The sequence below is a fragment of the Eleginops maclovinus genome, chromosome 22, assembly GCF_036324505.1.
Source record: "Eleginops maclovinus isolate JMC-PN-2008 ecotype Puerto Natales chromosome 22, JC_Emac_rtc_rv5, whole genome shotgun sequence".
NCBI lineage: Eukaryota > Metazoa > Chordata > Actinopteri > Perciformes > Eleginopidae > Eleginops > Eleginops maclovinus.
Window position 1 is genome coordinate 16141406 of NC_086370.1, and position 21531 is coordinate 16162936.

General features: G+C 39.6%; 1 protein-coding gene across 1 annotated transcript in view; it reads left to right on the plus strand.

The window, feature by feature from the left end:
* Positions 1-21531, plus strand: part of LOC134859160 (protocadherin-15-like) — a 133624-nt gene that overhangs the window by 73453 nt on the left and 38640 nt on the right. Inside the window, exons 19-24 of the mRNA XM_063875496.1 lie at positions 1915-2043; positions 8195-8500; positions 9608-9838; positions 12512-12628; positions 16114-16254; positions 17327-17439. Coding sequence (XP_063731566.1) covers positions 1915-2043; positions 8195-8500; positions 9608-9838; positions 12512-12628; positions 16114-16254; positions 17327-17439 — 1037 coding nt within the window. The remainder of the gene's footprint in view (positions 1-1914; positions 2044-8194; positions 8501-9607; positions 9839-12511; positions 12629-16113; positions 16255-17326; positions 17440-21531) is intronic.

The window sequence follows — 21531 nt, forward strand, 5'->3', positions numbered from 1 at the left end:
TGGAGAAGATAAAGTGAAGTAAATATAGGAAGAGAAAGAGGAACAATTCAAGTTATATATTCTCCATAGTGTGAGCTGTAATCATATCCACCAAGCAGACTCAGATCCCAAAACGGATGCTGGATAAAGCAGTTTTTCTTGCTCTTGGAGGAGGGACTACTTAACAACATGATTATATCAGTCCTTGCAACATGAATTCTGGTCAGGCTTGTAACTCAAAGGGAAAAGCACCTTCAGCTACCTCTGTATGTTTCAGACAGCAAGGACAGAACAGTGATCCAACTATGTTATGTTAAATAAATAATAGCAGCTCATTAATCACACTCCTGGTCGGAGAGGTAGGATTTTTGCCTTTGATAAGAACACCCACGCCAGAATGGTGAAGCTAATTGGCTTCAGGTCTTCTGTGAAATTGGAAATAAGTAGATCCCATCACCGACTGATGGAGAGGGGTGTCCTATTGTATCCTGGTTGTTAAAGGGAGACAAGTGGCACGATGTGTGATGGTTTTCAGCATGGGCTGCCACCTCAAGTCGCTCATGAAAGGACTGATTATATGTCTAAGAAGCTAGAACAAAGAAAACAACAATGATGGAGGAATTCTCAACAGAGTGTGAGATGAAGGTGACATTAACTAGGTCATTTCCTTGGTGACATTGCTGCTGAGTGTCTCATCTGCCAGGGCAACTTCAAACAGCTGCATTATGGAACGCTTTTTTTCTTTCAAGGCCCAACCCACCAATCCTCCCACCCCCAAAGGAGACCATATATGTCATTATTTGCACACAGCTTCATCCCAGTGCCCAGAGAGTTGATAGATAACAGATATTCACCCATCATTCTATGTTGATTTATAGGAGTGTGTGTGTGTCATTGTTTGAAGGTGAGCCACATTACGTTGCAACGCGTTTGCCCTCCAAAGGAATGAACACCTCAAATGACGCTGGGGGGATGTTGCTTTAGATAAAACAAACACGATGCAAAAACACACAGAGATGTCATTTTATATAATGCGAACATGAGTAAATATTGACCACAACTTAGACATCCTAGAAAACCACAAAAAGTTTGAGTGTTGAAATACATTTGTTTTGATCAAAAATCATTACCCATGGCATGATGAGCCCTGTAAAAATGGAAACTCAGAAGGGAGTAGGATGGCTCTGATTCTGTGTTTTTATCCCAGATACTGGGCCCAGCCAATTCTACAACAATGTGATCTTAATAATTACCAAAAAAAAACACCTGCCCAGAGTGCAGAAGGTCAGTACACCCTGAAGTGCTATGCAATGTTCTGTTAAAGAAGCGTTAGTGTAGGCGTACAAATTGCGCTTGAAATCATTGACAAAATGTAAGTGTGTGGAGGAATACACCTTTGTGATAGGGGCTGTGACCCTGTCTATGTTGATATGAGTTATTTGACTTTCATTTGAATTCTAAGTATTAACAAGACTAAGAGTCATTTAGCAGCTCTGTGAGGTAGAGCGGGATGGGTCAAGTATCGTACATATTTACATTTCCATTAACAATTTCTTACAGAACTCGACTCCAAGCGGTTCTGCTGTTTATGTAAGGAATTATGTATGAGTCTAATAATGCACTTTGCTGAGAGCTTTGTGGAATTAACCAAAGCCCACCACCTCTGATCTCAGATATCCAGAAAAAATACATTTTTTTTCAGTCAATTCCCTTCCAACTCCTAAGAATCATATTATGTTTGTGTTTAATTTAACTGAATATTTGAGGACTTTTTTATTTTGATACTTAAATATTCATAGTCTTTTCCTGACTGATTAGACTGTTTCTTTTAATGCCAGTTTTTTCCTGATCAGGATTGTTTCTCAAAGCAGTAACACTACATGGGAACACTGAATAACGCTGTGTTTTATTGTGCTTTCTATTAATTCTCTTTAGACATCAACTGCTACTGTGAACATAGTCGTCACTGATGTCAACGATAATGACCCTGAGTTTGACCCGACCATAACCACTAATTTCACTGTTCAAGAAGAGGAGGCCAATTTGTTTGTAGGACGAGTCAGGGTAAGTGTGATGTCTTTGTATTACGTTACGGAGCTGCTTTCCCAACCTACGTCCACTTATCATTCTTGGCCGTCCATAAACATGAACATTGTTGTTTCCACTGTTGTATTATTTACATGTCATTTGTGTCAATTTGTAACAACCGTGTCTCAGTTCCCATATTTATTATCTATTACAACATTTCCTGACATTTTACAAGATTGTCAGATGTGATACCCAGAGCTGCATCCCTGTTGACCTGCTTGTTTCAGCACCGCTGAGCAGCCAGACTTTTCTAATTAGGGTTGTAGATGAATTGGCCTGATGCTTGCCAGTGGATTAATCATGGAATAATAACAGAGGAAAAATTATCTGCACTTACCGTACATGCTAACAAAGTAACATAAAGGCAAATAAATAACCTTTTATAACCTTAGTTTCTCTCCTTTTAAGTTTTATACTGTCCCCAAATCCCTACATTTCCTCTCGAATGACTGTTTGAAAACTAGTTTTGTAATGCAATACAGTTCAGAGTAAAATTTCAAAACCGTGGACCAGGATGTATCAGGGGGATTTGCATGGCTGGCTGTGTGGGTGAAAATCAGTCTTTATATCTTTCAACTTGTTGCAGCAACTGCTTTGTGATCCATGTCCACAACATCAGAAAACTAAATGCAATAATGATGGTCACAGTGGGATAAATATAGTAAGTTTGATAAGACTTGCCCAAGCTAATGAGCATGAGCAGTACATCAGTTGCACTGTTTTACATATCAATGAGTCTCAGACAAGATAATGGCTCTGCACAATTTGAAATTTTATTTTTAGATCTGTTTCTGCATTTCAATTTAGGCGTTGCTATTTCCAAAATGTATTCATGTTCAGTTTATGTGGCTTTTAAATGTTTAGCAATCAAAAAAATTTAATATTTTGTCATTACTTCATTAATCATATTTTGATAAAAGTATTTGCTTCTTTTCTAAGACAATTCCTTATCATGTCCTTGTATTGCTAATGCAAACGATACATTTGCCATAATGTAAACAGTCACTGTCATAATACTCTCATTTGCCACCTTACAGGATATATACTTTCAACATAAGGCATCCCATTACAGTTTTCAGTAGGTAATAAAATAGACCACCAGAAAAATGTTTTGAGTTTATGAACTGTGAAATTAGGCAAAAGGACATGTGAAGGGAGCTTGGTGTTTGAATGAGGTAAAGCTGTCCTCACAAATGCAGCCAGCAGCTGGATTAGGACTTGCCCACGTCTCTTTCTCTCTGTCCTGCCTCGGAATGTTTTCTCAGCTGGCACCTTGCCAACTTGAACCAAGGATGTGATTTTCTGACTAAAAGAAAAGTACATTAAAGTACTTAGTTCCTCACAATTCTGCTCTCCATGCACATAGAGCGGCTACAGCTTAGCCTGTTGTTGCTGAGCAAGGCAGTTTTTTGATGCAATATTTCTTCACAAAATCTCAGGTAATTAGCACAATCTCTCCAATATCATTTTTATGAGCCGACATCATCGAAGAAAATGTGACTTGGACATGTTTCTAATGGTTGACTTTGCAAACCGCTCCTTTATTAGGTAGTGTTTAGGGAAAAACCTACTTGACCCTAAGATTCCTCATTGTAGCTACGAGGACGACACCTGATTTACTTTGCTCCTAAATCAAAAACGGAGTTTAGAGCAAGTAAACAGATGAGGGTTTATCAGTTACAAAAGAAAACATCCAAGATATTATTTCTGTATAAATAATATAATATAGATATCGTTAATATATAAATGTAATAAAGACCAAACAATATGTTAGAAAGGCTATAGAAATCAATCATTGCAGTAACCCTTAGTCCTTTTGCTAGCAAAATGCTAGAACAAGAGGCTAGACTTCCTCATTCATGCCTTCATCCAATGCTGAATGGGCTGCTGCTGCTGTATTCTGTTATCTGCTCTTGCAGCCATTCAACTGCTGCTTAAGTTCTTACACTAGTCAGGAGAACTGAGCACATTATACCTACTCTTAAATCTTTATACTGGCTTCCAGGTAGCCATAGAAAAGATTATAAAGCTGCTTTTATTTTACAAACCACTTTATCACTTATGTCGTAAATATTGTTTTGATATGCTTAAAAAATATAAATCCGGTATGTCCTGTCGACCTTGATCTTCAGAAATGGATGTGGTGCAGCAGTTATTAGCTTCTACTGTATCCAAAATGACTGATATTCTTATATACCCAACTTTAGCCACTTTCAAATATATTGCTGATATGTTTTCTGATTAATTAATTACTACATTGCAACTATTCTTTAACTACACTTATAATTGTAATTCATATCTTTTTAATTTACTCTGATTGACATTATTATTATTTCATGTTGTCCAATGTCATTGACTGTTATTTTAATTAGCTCTATGATTTGGTTAAGGCCACCAAAGGTGTGAAAGGAAGGGGTACTTTAATAATAAAAAATACCATTAAACTTTATATTTCATAACACATAGAAAGCGGAACACAGTTAGGAAAGATAAGTGCATAATACACACACCAAACAAGCAACAATGCCATTAGATTTACAACTTACTACTGCAGTGTGTTTCCATGTCTTGTGTAAGATCCACCTCATTACACATTGTTTGAGATCCTGCCCTTCAGAGCGAGACGTCAATATAGGATAACACAATTATTGGTGTTCTCTGAGATTTTATGTGTAGTTGCAGGCAAGCTGTATAGAGACTAGTCATAACATAACTATGGGCTCTAAATGAATAAATGACCCCATTTATAGCCTTTATATTCAAATTGCCTATAAGTGTTTGCAATGTAAAAGAAAATGCCCCTTTGTGACTTGTTTTTGTTATCTTATCTCTCAGTTTAGCCCCATTAAGGAATCCTCAAGTTTCTCAGGCTATTAATGATACAGCATAGAAGTGTTGTGGGAAAACTTAAAGGTCTACTTTTATTTAATATGCAATAAAGCAGGAAGACCCATTATTGAACATTAGATGTGTCGAGTTAATCGGGGATACACACAACTCCATGTGCCAATGGAGATGGAATGGGAACAACAAAAAGCATCGTCACTAAATGTACACCACTTCAGTGTTTCTATAACTCACCCCCATTGTCCAGGCCCCTAGCTCTTTCCACGGGTCGGAATAATGTCTTGTTATATATCTTGTTATATGGAGATTTGTTTTGGAGATTTTTTTTCATAGGCATGTATTATTGAACAGATGTTCTTATCAGATCAGTGGCTTATTGTTTTGAGATAACAAGCTAAGTAAAGGGTCAAGTGACAAATGGAGGAATGGATGAGAGACTGAACTGTGATGGTATTTGGTGATCCAATTATTTCCCCCTTTAAATGTGACTGTTTTTGTAGAATCAGTTCATTTTCTTCCTGAAGCGCCTTTAAATTCCCAGCAGACAGAGAGTCATAATGCAACTTCAAGCCTTCGGGCATTTGCCAGCGGTAAAGATGACTGCTGCGCAAATGCATAACGCTATAAATTAGCTTAATGCTAGCCCTAAAGCATTTTGGATCATCGTTAGAGTAATTGGAACTCGTTCCCACCTGTTCTTATTTTACTCACAGAGACGATTTACAAGGATGTTGCAATTGACAGCATTTCTGGTTGAGCGAATGGAGCAATGTGTTCTGTGGCTGACAAATCCTGCAAAATACAAGCCCAATCCTGCAAATACAAGCCCACATTGTTTGCTCACAGCAGGGAGCCACAATCAATCAATTAATATTCTAGTCAGATACATGATGGGAGCATATTGTCCAGTTGTTGCTAATTGGAAAGGCTGTCGAACGTAACATCATTTATTTTTCACAAAGCATATTACTTAGTAAAGTGAGTTTGACTATTTCAGCCTGCCATTAATTGAAGACATTTGCAGGAATGCATATGATGCATTTCCCTTTGTTAGCACGCAAATAGTTATCACACGTTTTTGTTCTATGCTTATTTACTCTTTGAGAATACTGTGCCTAGGGTTTAGCCAAACATCATTCTGCCTACAGTAGCAGTTGACACTTCATTCTGAATGTTGGAAATGCTTGTTTTTGTAAATGCAACACCTTTTTTTAAAAGACACTGGACCCACGCATGCAGCACATAAAGGAAAAAAGCTGTTCAGGTACCATATTAAAGAACAGCGTGGGCCTGGTTTTTAAAGACTGTAGCCACCTGCTCAAGCTGCTTTTGATGCTGCAACCACCTGAAATGCAGGATATTCCTCCGCTCCCACGATCGATTTACTGAGCCCGCCCACCCGCTCACAATCTGAAGTATGTGCCAGTTACCATCTTTAAATGAGTCTAGATTGAAAAACGTTATGAAAGATTGCCACACGCTATTACAGAGTGATTCAGAACATGCTATTCTTTGGTGCCAAATAATACAAAAAATACCCTTATAATTTAGTGCTAATTAATTTGGTGAACTATGGTCATTACACCAACAACTTTACAATCTTAAACAGGGCCAGGCATTACAAAAGGACTGCCTGTCTTTGTTTGTGTCAATGAACATCTGCTGCATGTTGCGTGGGACATACCTGCCCTGCACAGACTTCTCCAATACATACAGGACTTGGTCCAATGGGGGCTCTGAAAATATGCAGATTTTTTGTTAGATTTTATTGGCCGTGAATTCATTGGAGAACACCACTTACAAGGCAGGGAGCACTGAACATGTTATGTAATCTCCGCAGAGACGTAGTGATCCATATGCACATATTGACATGATATGCTTTAGTCGGCTTTGCAAAGGCTTAATGTTGATGTCCAATTTTAGCCTTGGCTTTCAATATTTGTCAGGCACTTCATGTAAAACAAATTGGTGGTGGCTTTCAGCAGCCATGTGTGAATGTGAATCCTTCTCCCTCTGTCACTGTTCTCTTTTTATCTCTCTTTATGTTGCTTCATCCTTACTTGCACTGAGGTTGATAAAATATTATCAAACAGACAAATGAAATGTGGTTGATTTCCCTCTGTCTTTTTTTTTCTTTTCCCCTTCCTCTATCTGTCTCTCTGTTACAAAAAATAATCTCCACCGCACAGGACACCGTTGGATTATGAAAATACACATGTATAAACACCGGCATCATAACAACCTGTCATATCCACACAGGACTTACAGTTTGTTAAGCAGAGATCTTATTTTAGCCGTGCAGGATTGTAAAAATACTTCAATTTGTCTCTGTAAAGATAATGTCTCTGACTTTCTCTTTCGTTCAGCTGGTACTGTACTCTTATTATTTAGCATAGAATAATCAGAAGTATAACAAATATGCTTTCAAAGTATAGTTTAGCTTTCAATGATTTCTTTTTGATGCAAGGCAGAGCTGCATGAAAAAGGGATGTGGTCTTTTGAACTTACAAATGATTTCTAATGAGTCTGTGACGAAGACTCTAATCTCAACATGAAGAACAGGAACTAGCACTCAAACGTATAACAGTTGTTTCCGCTCGGTTGCAGCATTCTGGCTTACATGGCTTTGTGCTTGAAGCCCCTTAAACTATGTGAGGCGTTAACATAAAACAAGGCTCTAATGGATCATATAATGGATCACATTAAGCTCACAACAGCTGTTTGCTTAAAGGGAAATACCGCTGCATTTCAGTTTAAAATGTGTTATTCCTTTCGTGTGTATTGGTGAATATTTATCACTCTCTGCAATTATTGATGGATGTAAATGGTTTCTCTGTTTCCCAAAGTTTGTCAGGTTGGTTTATTGATGACTTTTTTATTGATGTTTCATCTAGCAAGCCCACTTCTTCACATATGTCTCTCAGTCCACTGTAAGATAATGGCCATTGCAGCATTAGCCGACTATTATGCTTCACTCTGATCATCCAGAACATATTTCACGCCATGTCTCAGTTAAGTTTGCATTGGCAAAGAACACTATTCACACAAGTGCATATATGATGGTGCAATGAATTACGATCATTGTAATTCACTTACTTGCTTTGAGAGCTTGGCAGTAATAATTTGTGATTTGTTGAGAACCACATCAGCAAGAAATGCCATTGTCAAAAATCAATTATGAATAGTAAATATTTGATACTGTATCCCTACACTGACTTAACATAGATGGTGTATTTGCATTATATACCTTTTAGTGAGGTTTTCTAATTGTGTTCCTCAGGCCACAGATCAAGATGCAGGGGTTAATGGCCAGGTGCGCTACCGGATCGTGAATCATCCTGATTTGTTCACCATCAGCGCTAATGGCAGCATCTACACAAGAGTGCCACTGGACCGGGAGCGCAGGAGCCAATATGACCTGGTGGTAGAAGCTTCAGATGGGGCAGTAGATCCACGGCGGACCACCTTGACCCTCTCAATCCAGGTCATGGATATCGATGACAACAGCCCAGTCTTCTCCCAGCAAACTTATGTGGTGAACGTACCGGAGAACAGCCCTTTAGGGACTGTGATCCTAAAGCTAAGCGTATGTACTTTTTGTCTTTCCACCCTTAAATATCTCCCTTTATATGATGTGGCATGAAAGCTCACAAGACAGTTGTTGTAACAGGCTTTTAGTGTCTTTTAAAATTCAAATGCAGGCAATTTAGTGTTCAAATGTCAAATACTTCCAGACGGAAATATTTACACTGACAGAAACATACATATACACAGCAGAGTGAAACATTTTTTTTTTTGCTCCTGTCATGACAGCTCTTTGGGTCTTTTAAGACTCAAACTGAATGAGACATGAAGCTAGCTTTTACTCAAGTTGCCACCAGCCTCTTCTACATGATCATTTTTCCATGTGGCCTGGCAAACATAACAATAATGCTCCACAACTTCTGAAAACGTGTTAAACTTGGTGGAAATGAAGTGTGAAGACACCATGTACATGCAGAGCAAACACACAGTGGTGGAAGGCAAGTCATTGCTGGTATATTGGGTGAGAAGCAGAGGGTTGAGAGTTGAGTGTGAAGGGGGATAAGTGACAGTAGCACTGTGACACAATTAATCTCCTTGAAAACATCATCCCAACTCTTTAACAGACAAAGGTGGCTGGCAAAACACCTTCAGAGCATGAGAAGAGTGAGAAGAGCCTAATAAATGGAGGAGTGAATACGTTTGTTAACTTGAAAACCAAGTGCTTTTAATTGAATGTATCATTTCATGTTGGGTGTGTACCAATGAATTTGTGTGTGTGGGATTTGCATCCTCACAACAACATGTTCCACCATCCATAACCTGCATCTATTAATCTTCTATTGCTGCAGCCTTTGTGATTTCTATCTACTTTGAGAGTTGTGATTTTGTGCATTAAGGACCTTCTAAAGCTCCCCTTAGTGGTTTAATTTAATCAGAACCTATAAATGATTGATGTAAGTAACCCCTGCAGCATAAAAACGCAGAATTAAAATAAAAAACATTAATATTCATTGTCCACAGCTACCATGCTTAATATATGTGTAAGGTCCAATTTAGAAAAATATATGTGGCTCCTCCTGTCACTTTCCATTTGCTCACGTCTTTTGTTTTCTTTAACGTAAAGTAAATGTTTTCCGCACTCACATACTTGTTATTGTTCTTCTCAAAGGCGGTGGACTCGGACCTCTTCTCCAATGTCACGTATCGGATCAAGACTGAATCTGCCCGGCAGCTGTTTTCTCTAAACCCTATCTCTGGGGAGTTAGCAGTGCTGCAGACACTGGACTTTGAGGACCTGGCAGCTATGGGCATGGGGGCCTCACACACCTTCCAGGTGGAAGCTGTCGACCAAGGAGGGGTCATGCCTCCAGGACAGGCTACAGTCACGGTCCGCATCACGGTAAGAGCCCTTGGATAGTCAGTCCACCAGAGCCTCTCACTGATCTATTCTCCTACCATCTATCCTCACTGTCCCTCAGGAGCACAGCTCTGGCACTGAATATGTGGTGACTCATCAGCAGAGTTTTACAGTATCAATAGCTCAGTCTAAGCCAAAGTGCAAGAGGGGATTGGAGAGATATTGTCCAGTATTGCACCTGTGCTGCTTTTGTGATATGTAATTCAGTGTTATTAAATTCAGTGCGAAAGCTAAATGGATTTCCTTTTTTAAACAAGTGCTGTCCTCCCAGCCTGCTTGTCCCGGTAGCATCACCAGGACAAAGAGAATTTCACGGATAGCTGTTTCTGCCTTGAACACATTGCTTTTTCAGATCTCAATGAGTCATTAGTTTTGTGACATCAATTATGTAAGGTTTTTCAGGAGCTTGTAGTCCCTTTACAACCTTTCAAGAGATTAACACAGCTGAATTCAAACGAGAGGATTAGACGCCTTATGTTGTGGTACTGTTCATGTTTCTATGTGTGCGCGTTTGTGTGTGTGTGTTAACGGGCCAGTGTTTGCAGTCTGTGAGCTATTCTGCGCTTCAAAATGTTAGCATACACATTAATCTCTGCTCCAGAAAATCACTCCAGCCCTAGTGGACTCAACATTTGCATAATAAAGCTCTCTATATTACCCTGAGTGGAAAAGAGCATGTGAGCTTTTTCAAGCAGGCTCGCCACATGGCCTGCCAAACCTGTAGAGTGAGTTTGTCCTCTGGTAAGGACAAGCTTTGTTGCACTGTTCCTGCTCTCACCCAGGAACTGTGTTTGATAGGATAAGGCGTTGCTGATATCAAACCAATGTCTGCTATTTGAAATTGCAGACATGAATTTCAATGAGCGTAATGGATTCAGGCTCGCTTCTCAGGGACCGGAGTTGGAGCTGATTCCACTGATTCCATTTCCTTCCTCATACAACACCTCTAGGGGGTTATTTGAAGTTGTTTGTGTTTGATTTCTCCTTGTATTGTCTTATTGTCGTCCCTTCTGTTGGATGCTTAACAATGATGGATTGAGTGTCCTGCATGTCTTTTTTTTCCTGAATGACTCTTTCAGAAACTTTTTCTTCCATTTTTGTACTGTAGAAATGTAAGATAGGCACCTTGGGTGTATCCAAAGTGGGTCTGTGTGTGCATGTGTCCTGTGAACATGTGGAGCACAAGGATCGGGCTTTGTTGTTCAAAGTAGGTGCCGAATCATAGATTTTCTGCTGGGAAACGCTGAACCTGTGTTCAGATCAAAGTGAGGCTGCCCTCCAACACTTAGTTTAGAAAACACATACCTTTGCCCATGGCTCAATCAAAACTATGAAACATTCAGAGAAAAGTCAAGAAAAGGAAGGATCAGACTCCCGCAGTTATACTAAAGAGATAACCTATTTCTGAGAGATAGTTGAACGGCTTCCTGGGTTTTTATTCTCAGAAAGAAAGGGGTTGCACAGTAAACACAATTTCATTTCCCTGCAGGCCTTTAAAATGGTAGAGCTTTGATGTGCATTATTTACTGGTAGAGGTGATTAAAAGCAGTGGTGATATGTAATTCCTATATGTGTTCTGGGTAGTAGCATATCACTCAATCACAAATGTATCACAATTATTATTGAATTACAACAAAGCAGTTTCATTGCCTAAAGGAGCAAAAAAGATGGAGTAAGACATCAATCTCTCTTCCATTAAACATTAGACTGTACATTCAATAGATCAGAAAACCCTGGTAAATGCACCATAGGGGACTAAGATTCAGTCTTATTTTCTTTCCAATCTTTACATTTTTGGAGAGCAATCTTGAGTGAAATCATATTATAAAACCAATGTATGTTGTTGATAACCATTCGGATCCTTAACACAAAACAACAGCTTGTGTGGTATAGAGTGTAATTTGTTTATCAGTATACTGTAGATATACCAAACACAAAACAAACAACCATTTATTATAGATTACTTAATTTCACAGGAACAGTAATAATATGTTTTTCCAATTTAATTATATGTCATTATTAATAACCAATACATTCATCTTAAGGGAGAAACAATAAAATGTAGTGGTTCAATTTTCACATTTTCCACTTTCAGTGTTAATCAGCCAGCCAATTAATTTCTGAATTTGACAGCTAATTTAAAATGTTGAATATGGATGGCTTATTTGCTATTTGTAATTAAGTTATTCCAGTTAAGAGTGTACATGTACAGTATGTATATGTTTATATGTAATCACATTCAGCTTTGATACACTGTACAAAGCCTGGGGCATGGTGAATTACCGCAGTGGGAAATTTTGCCTCAATCCACACTAATTGCTTGAAGTGTTAGCAGAAATCAAACAAAGCAGCAGCTGCAAAATCTGCACTGCTACGATATAACTTTTTCAGCATGCAGACGGCATCAGCAAAAGTAGCCGTAGACTACGTTGATAAATGTATTTCACCCTTTTAATGCCAAATATGGTCTGTCACCGAAAGCATATCTGTCCTCCCTGTTCTCTGTAGCCTGTTAATCTGCAGTCTGTGGCTGGACACTTTGTTCTGTGCTGACGCAATAATGTCATATAACTGGATGTAACCATGGGAACAAATATCACCAAAACATACCTGATACACTAACATTCATTTAATCTCTTTTTGTTTGTTTTTTAGGACATGAATGACTTCTCCCCCATCTTTACCCAAGACCTATACAAAGGCATGGTGGCACCAAATGCAGAGAAAGGAACGGTCATCACAACAGTTTTTGCTGAGGACCGAGACCCACCAGTGAGTATAAAACACAATGTTTGTCACACTTTCAATACATATAATAAACATGAAGGATACACAACAAACAGAATCAGCCAAAGGAAGTGTGAGTTATGGAGGTGTTTCAATTTCAAAGTACACCGAGCATGTTGACTCAATCTGTGCCCTTAATAAGGGTAACTGATAAAAGCCTTCTTTTGTGCATTTTACCTACTCACTACATGTTGTGCTCTCGGAACATCAGCCAATTTCAGCCCCAGCATTTCACACAATGCATTTTAAAGATGTTTTCAATACTTCGATGCTCTCATTAGAGCTTTTGGAAAGGGGTCTTGTTCAGCATCATCGCTTGTATGAGTCATCCATCACTTGCCTCAGACAGCGTCATGTTTCCTCTGACTGCTTGATCTCATCTGAACAGCTTCTCCTGGGACTGGAGCTATGAAGATTTATTTCCCTTTTTATGGAATCTGCAAACCAAGGAATGAAATGACACAAATGCTTGGAAGATAAATCTCATGACCTTCTCAGTTTATTACTTCAGGCCTGTCAAGATGTGTGTTTAGGATAGCACATGTCCCGAGAGGGTTTCATGTTGTTCACCTGAGCTGAACTTCTTTTATTTGCAGTACCACCACCCTTTAATATGTTATTGCTCTTGGTGAGTCAGCATCCTCCTTGCTCCCATCTCCTCTTTCTTTTTGGTTTCACTTGAGATTTCACCAAAACAGCTTCTTCTCTGACATTAGACTTTCTTTTTTCTATTTTCACTGAGAGAAAATGGGGAATAAGAAACACCCGGTGACTTCCTTGCCTTGCCCTAATAGCCTCTAGCTCTGAATGTGTTTTTCAGTGAAGCTCTGTATGGCTGAATTTGATGCTTGTTATTAGTGGCCCTCCTGCTGATAGGATCTCACCAGGGCTGGGTGAGCTTGTGTACTCTCTGCTGCACATAAACGCTGAGGGATATGGAGCCCTGTCAGTCCCAGCTGTGGGTGGTAAAACATCTCTAGAGCGCCACAACGACTGCCGTACATCTCACTTCTCCTCTCAGAGGGTGATTGTTCCTCCTCCTGCTTTCCCTCCCCACCCCTTTGCTTTGCAGCCATGAAATCATTCTTTTTAATGTGAACTTTTCCCCATATACAGGACTTTCTTTCCCTGAACAGTTCTCTTACAGCAATCTTGTGTTGTAAAACATATTCAACGGTGCTAAGGCCCAAATGATAAGTAAGAAATCATCATGTTGTTACCATGAGCACTGTGCCAGCAAGTGAGACATGGGAGTGACTCTGGAAGGGGATTTGACAGACAGAGGGATTGGATTTTCTAACAGGAGCGGACTAACCCAGTCTCTTATTGACCTGGATTTGGGAGCTCAAAGTATTGTATTGACAGGACACCTGTCATAGATTCCTCTGGTTGATAAGGGCTTAGTGTAATGCTTGCTAAATATACACACAAAGTTGTACACACACACACACTTACATAATCTATTACACTGGGTCATAAGAACCTGCGTACTCAAAGAAAGACAGCGAGGAAGAGAAACAATCTGGCGTGTAGTCTTGATGCGACAAACATGGGAAATGCATAATCTGTCTGAAGGTTATAATGGTATACATTACCTCTTCTATTTTTCCTAAATAAAAATAAAAAGTGGATAATATCTATCCACCCACATCTTGGGAGTAGCGATACTACCCTCAAAGTTAATATCACCCTGAATAAGAAGGGAGATCACCATGGAGACAAATGTTCCAGGAAGACGTTTTTTTATTAAGTTATTTGTGACTAAAAAGTATATTTTTAGCTGGTTGGTCCAGAAAACCTCCTCAGCCTTCGGCGCCTACAGTTTTCACCCAAGGAGGCTGAAACATGGCATAGAGGTCAAGTGTTTGTGAGGTTGCATGAAAGCGCAGATTGCATGAGCATATGGGGTCACAGCTATTCCACATATGTGCATGTTTTCTGTGGCGTAATTCATCACATCTCCTTGAAGATGAGATTCCTCTTATTTCTTCACTGGTCTTACAGAAACTTGCAAATCAAATAAATCAGTCATTTTCAAACAATCCCACCAAACTAAAGTCTCAAGGCTCAAGTCTTGCTTTTGCAATGTATGTCTCTGAAGCATCGCTCATTGCTTCTGAGCTTGTTCTTTAATTCATCAGCTGGCTGTTTTATACTAAAGAGAATTGAATTTGTGTTTAAAAAATCCTTTTTGTGGCAGTGAGCAAGATTTATTTGATGCAAGTTCTGTACGTGTGCATTCTTCATCACATATCTGCAATGCTAATGACACAGTTGGGTCAATTACTCTGTCACATAAAGGATTTAGTATATGTGAGTTGAAAAGGTCTGTAGAGGAGGGCTAAACCAGATGTTACTGGAGTGGTGTATCGCATCACTTAACTCCTTCCTGAGACTGGAACAAAACATTCCCTTTAGATTTGTGAAGTATGCACATGTTAATACTACAAAACAAGTTTTAATGGTAATGTCTGAATGTAGATTATGTGTTGGTTTGCTTTGATCTGTTCCTGATACTTTAAAGCTAAGTAACTATAGTAATATGTTTATCACCGAGCAAAACCCTTATGACATTGTGCGATGCCATCACCGTGGAGGTCTTCCTGCCAAAGCTTCTGTATTAGATTCTTTTGTGGAAGATGTTTTTTTCATTAATGTTCCTGTCTTGCCATCTTTTCCATTTCATGTTAGAAAACAAGTTGAAGAGCTTTTAGAGCTGAGGACCTTTTCTGAGAATCCCTTTAGTGAATTCACTTAGATAGTTTTTCAACCTCTTAGAGACACATTTGTGTGAGTAAGCCTCCCGAGGGATCCACTGCCACTACAGGATTTACCTCTCTCTCTCTCTCTCTGTAGCCCGAGGTTTTTACCCTGTCCCTTGGGAGGGAAATCAGTTCAGGCAAGGGAGCAGAGCTTTTAACAAGCTTATTAAAAAGCAGACCGGATTTGGGGTCCAAAGGGAGAAAACTGGGATAAATGAGATATAGAGATGATTAGTAATCAGTGACCATGATAGATGTTAATCAAAGGGTCATATTAAAGTCCAGACTCTCGCTAATGAATGTAAGTGTGCTCCTCTGGAGAATAAAAGGGAGGGTTTAATGGAGACGTTTTTTTATTTCAAATGAAAAGGAAAAGGTCTGAATCAATGAGTAGGTTACATTAGACTGTCTGATGAGGAGAGAGGGGAAGTGAGAAATTAGGGTAATTGTTCAGGTTACACACAGTGAAGAGCAACCTTTTCTCATTAAACTACTTCAGCTCTGTTACATGATGAGGAAACTAAATTGAACAATAATAAAGTTGTTTTCCGAAGCGATATTGCTACCCCACTTATCATTTTACAGATCCCCATAACTCCGACACACTCTCTCATACAGCATGCACCATTAACTTGTTGGTGAAATGTGAAAAGTTGTGCCAGATAAGTGGATTGATGTGGTTCATGTTCTTCTTTCTCCTTCCTCCAGGGTACTCCAGCCAGTTTTGTCCGCTACAGAGTGGACCTGGGCAGGTCACCGTACAGTGGGAGCATCTTTGATGTGGTAGAGGAAACTGGAAGAATCATCACTAAGGTCAACCTCAATGAGGAGCCCAGTGTCACCTTTACGGTGAGTGTCGGTAATTATGGTGAGAATAGTGATGATAAACTTCTGCTGCTTTTGATCGTCGTTGTGACCCTTTTAAGATATTAATATTATATTGTTAATTAGTCAGGACACCTAGTCCAGGAATTTTCCATTTGTCATCAATGGTTATACGGTCAGGTTTGACCTGATCTTCTCTTTTTTAATTCATTTGACTTCTCTCAAGGAATCATTGAATGATGTATGTCATTATTTTCAATGATGTTGAGAGAATAATTAAAACACCATGATGTTGGCACTGACTCGTACGTTAAGATATCATTCGACTGTGTGTTAGAAATACAATAATCACAGTGTTCCTTTACACAGAATATACACTGGGTACTCCTCATATGTAGTTCTCTGCATTGCATGTTGTAACTGTTGTATACAGTCTCTGGTTTTACTGTGCTACAAGCTGCAGTGACAACCAGCTGCTCAGAAATGTGCACATTGATTTCTTTATCTTTTCTTTAGCAACATTTTTAGGAGATAATTACTATCCCAGTGGTATTGCCTTTCTTAAGTCTGTGACCAGTTATATCGATTGTCCTATCGACTGATTAAAAAAAGTCCCTCCTGAGTGCCCACATTAAGGTCTTTCTTGCTGATTCACAGGAACATGTCTAGTTTGGAACAGTGGACAGGTCTAAATGTGGATGTGCCGCTTACACTCCCATGTTGTCTTGTTACCTCTGTCCTCTCTTTTTTTATTTCTTAGTTTCTTTACAAATGTGTCAGTGTTTATTGTCCTTCTGTCTATCTCCCTTCCTGCCGACCCTTTCCCCCCTGCTTCCCTGAGGCTCAATTCCCCACAGTCTATGAATGCAGATCAATACAGTCATACTTGCTCTCTGGGAGCTTTGCAGGCTGCTTGCCAGATTCTATTTTGCCAGTCTGTCCTTATTAGGATGCAGAACATGTCTGAAAAATGCCTGGCAACCTCAGAAAGGGAATTACTAGTGTAGTGAGAAGTAGTATGGTGAAAAATAATAATAATGTTTTGCTTGCATTTGCATGTGAGTGTTGCTTATGTGTGCTCTCCTGCCCACTGCAGTTGTTTGTGATAGCCTTTGATGACGGAGAGCCGGTGAAGACTAACAGCACAATGGTGGAGATCACTGTTCTTCAGCCTTCCCGCATCCCGATCTTCACCCAGGAAGAGTACAGGTACGTCTGCTTGACAAACTGTTGATGCAAGTGCCTCCACCAGTAAATTCACACATCAAAGAGGTTTCAACGTTTTATTGGTCATATGCACAGCATATACAACGTATATGTTGGCAATGCAAATCTTATATCCCATGCTCCTCCAACAACTCAACATACATGGTGCAAATAAGATAAATAAATAAAAGAGTGTAAAAGAGTAGCTTAGGCTGAAGCGACAGACAGGGAGGGACAGTGATAAAGGCTGGAGGGAGCAGACAAAGTATCTCAAAAACAGCCTCTCACACATTTACATCTGTGGTCACACCTTCCATTCAGCTTCAGATGTACTTCCATAAATAGTTAATCTCTTGGTAAATCATATATATTCTCCCTTGAACTGCGGGGAATGGCTGTGAAGTCACTATTCTTCATATATTTATTATTTTGTAATAACGATAGCCGTCTGTGCATTACTGTGCTCAGCCAGTGGCATCAGTTGTGATTCTGTCTCCGTCTTTATCATGCTGTCTTTTCCGTGCATGACTGATTAATGAGTTTTGAGTATAAATATGCATTAGCGCTTCGGGTTAGACACTGCAGATCATCGCTGCTGTAAACCGCATTTGTTTCTCTCTGAGGGTAGAGCCGGGCTTCCCTCTGAGTTTATTAACAGTCGCTTTTGACAAGATTAAGTGTTTCGACTGTTAAACTGGCTGAGAGAGATGCAGGATGCGGGAACATAATCTAAAGTGCTCTTACATGACTTACTGCTACAAATGCGATATGCGGCTAGACGGGGGCCAGGGTCGGGCGGAGTTTGTTTGTACTGTGACTCAGGAGGCGTCCAAAAAGTTGTTTATAATTAAAAAATGAACATGGATTATTGACGTTCCAGCTGTAGCTCCTCCTCATGAAATGATGAAAAAATGAAAATGCTTGTGAGTACTAGCATGAACAGTTGCTGCCCATTTGGCTCTTCTGCACTTGGAGGAGATTTGAGACTGACCGTGAAGCTTTTTATGGCCTGATAGCAAAGTTGCCTGGCACAATGCAGTCTCCTGAAGCTCAAAGAAATGCTTTTTTTAAGTGGATTGATTTACTAACTGATTCACTTAAGTGTTGGCAGACTTTCTTCTGTAGCAGAATTTGATATGCCTTTTATGCATAACACAGGAATGTAAACCCTGCCCTTACTGTAACCCTGTCACATCAGTTGAGGTGTGTGTCTTTTTATGTTTACATCCCACTTGCTTTTGACAATGTGGGCCTGCTTGACTGTGCTTAAGTGTTGGTACTTGTGTACTTCTTATACAGACAATTTTGTGTGCGCTTCATCTATCTTTTGTAATCCAGCACTTTGTGTGTGCGCTCACGTTCTCCCGTTGCTACGCTTTCTTCAGTGATTGATACACAGGCGCAGCAGCATAGCCCTTTGAAAGGCCATTGATTACACTTTGAATGAGTGCTGTGTCTGACACACACACAGAAGGTCAGGACCATAGGCACCAACCTCTGTAGGTATCATATTGACAGTGCTAACCATACACAGTGGCAGGCCTGCTGTAAATTGTGAGCCGTGAAAGCATTACCCAGGTGCTCGAGTCTCTCCTGCTGGACGAGGCTCTCTCCACAGTGGAGAGCGTCCAATCTGCTCATCATTCCTCACCTCTCTATCTCTCCCCATCGTCTTCTCCCCGAGGATCCTCCTGAACACAAATCACTCTCTAAACGTTCACAGAAGATCTCATCTTTCTCTGTAAAGGCAGTTAGTTATGGCAGCAATCAGGTGAGCTATGCGTACAGCTTCAGAGCCCACAATTAAAACAACTCTGCAGGGCTTTGCCTGACTTAATGATTTCTGCGCCTGCTTTATAGCGGGGCCCTTCCATCTGTCAGAGGGAGATGAGGGGCTCCCAGTCATTGTTGGCTAAAATAAATGGTTCATACCCTAGTTGCTACTGTAGCAGCAGTTTCCCTTGGCTTTTTAAAGGTTTGAACAAAACACCTTATGTTGTTTCTGTCTAAAGACAAATGTGTATGTTCAGAAGCAGAAATTACTTTTAAACCAGCTTCAGAATAAATTGTCGTTAGCAAATAGTTGCTTGTATTGCTGAGCCTACAGAGAATTGTTAACCTACTCCGCAGCTTTAATAACATTAGGCCTTTCAGTTTAGGGCAGAAAACAAGAGTGAATATTGAACTTGTGTCATTCAATTGGACAGTAGTCAGCCCGCCGAAATGGCCGTGTTGCTCTGTGTCTGCTGGATGTGTATGTGCTATAACAGCTTGTTAAGCTAACGGTATGCTAACGGTATGTTTGGCTCCCTGCAGGAGTTTCTTTTAGTTTCTTTTATAAGAATAATAATATTCTTGCTCAAACTCAATTTTCTCTTACAATTCATGGTGTAAAGAAACTTGGATTTAAATATGTATTGCATTCTTTTTAGTTTTGATCCAAACAAAAACCTAAGATTATGAGTCTGACTTACAAGTATATAATGATCAATTCAATAGCAATCCAGAAGCATTTACCTACCCAAACTTCAGCTTCCCATATACACCTTACTAAAGAGATTTACTGGTAGCTTTCAGGGCGTTGATATCATCACCTTGATAAATGTGTCTACTGGAGGTATGTGTTTTTAATGGTTGTCAAAGCTTTTTCTTTTATCCTGTTACTTTAATATTTCTCTCAAACATAGTAGATAGACAGCCACAGTCTATCAAGGCTGACATTAAAGGTGGATCTACCTGTTAAATGTTTTACAGTGGGATTGTGGTCATGTAAGAATTTAGATACCACTAATCATGCAGCCCTTCCAACTACCAACCAAAAAATCAATTATGCAGTCTAAACCATTTAAATTATTCAAATGCTTTATATCTGGCTTTCTTTTTTTTTTTTAATTGATTATGTGAATGAATTATGGTGAATGTGCATGAACAAAGGTAATTAATTTTGGATTTTTTTGGTGGGGGAGAGACATTTCGAGGGCCCTATCATTAAACCCCTGTGAATGCTCATTTACATGGAACTCACGGACGCAATCCTTTGGGGAAGTCTTTAGCACTGGGCACTTGGGCAGAGAATGAATATTTATTTCCACTGTGTGTGTGGCTAGAGACAAGGAGGGGTAAGCCACTATCTAACCTGGTCCCACTCTGAATTTGTCCCTTCTACTGAGGCTACTTCTCTGGCCCAATGTTTAAAACCTGTGGTCTGCGCAGTTTTCCGTGCTGCTTATCTCCCCCGCAGCACTTCCCCTTCTAAATCTACTCTAAATCACATGAGACTTTTGCCTCACTGCTCCTGAGTATGTCATTTTGCTCTCCTTCTCCTTTAGCCCCTCCCCCATCCAAAAGCCCCCACATCCCCTGAGTTTTCTCCCTAAGCTTCTCTCTCTCTCTCTCTCTCTCTCTCTCTCTCTCTCTCTCTCTCTCTCTCTCTCTCTCTCTCTCTCTCTCTCTCTCTCTCTCTCTCTGTCTCTCTCTCTCTCTCTCTCTCGGTCAGTTTCTTTCTCACTTTGTCTTCCCTTTGCTTCTCTCCTCACTGTACAGTCAGTATTCTGTGTGCTTTATTATGTGTGCCTGTAGTTCAAGGTTTTATTGGTCATATGCACAGCATATACAACGTATATGTTGGCAATGAAAATCTTATGTCCCAGGCTCCTCCAACAACTCAACATACATGGTGCAAATACGATTTGTGCATCTCTCTGTATAAATCTGTAACTTAATTGTACGTTGTGTACTTGGTGTTATTAAATGGTCATTTGTTACATATTGTTTTACATTAACCTCTTTTGGCTTTAACAGTTCTTTGTTTTGAATCCAATTGTCATTTGAAAACATGCCAATAGAAGATAATATATACATATTTTTAGTGCATCTGTGCTTTTCAATAGCATGATTATTTATAGTTTGTGTGATTATGAGGACGTTTTTGTATGTTACTGCTATATCATATCACAAAAGTTGGTATTCAAAGTGATTGAAGAGGATATCATTTGGGAATTAAATGTCACGCCATTATTCAGTTCACTGTAATCGCAGACAGCAGATGCTGTGCCATACCTGTCTCATTAATATGCAGTCTGGCAACTTTGAGAA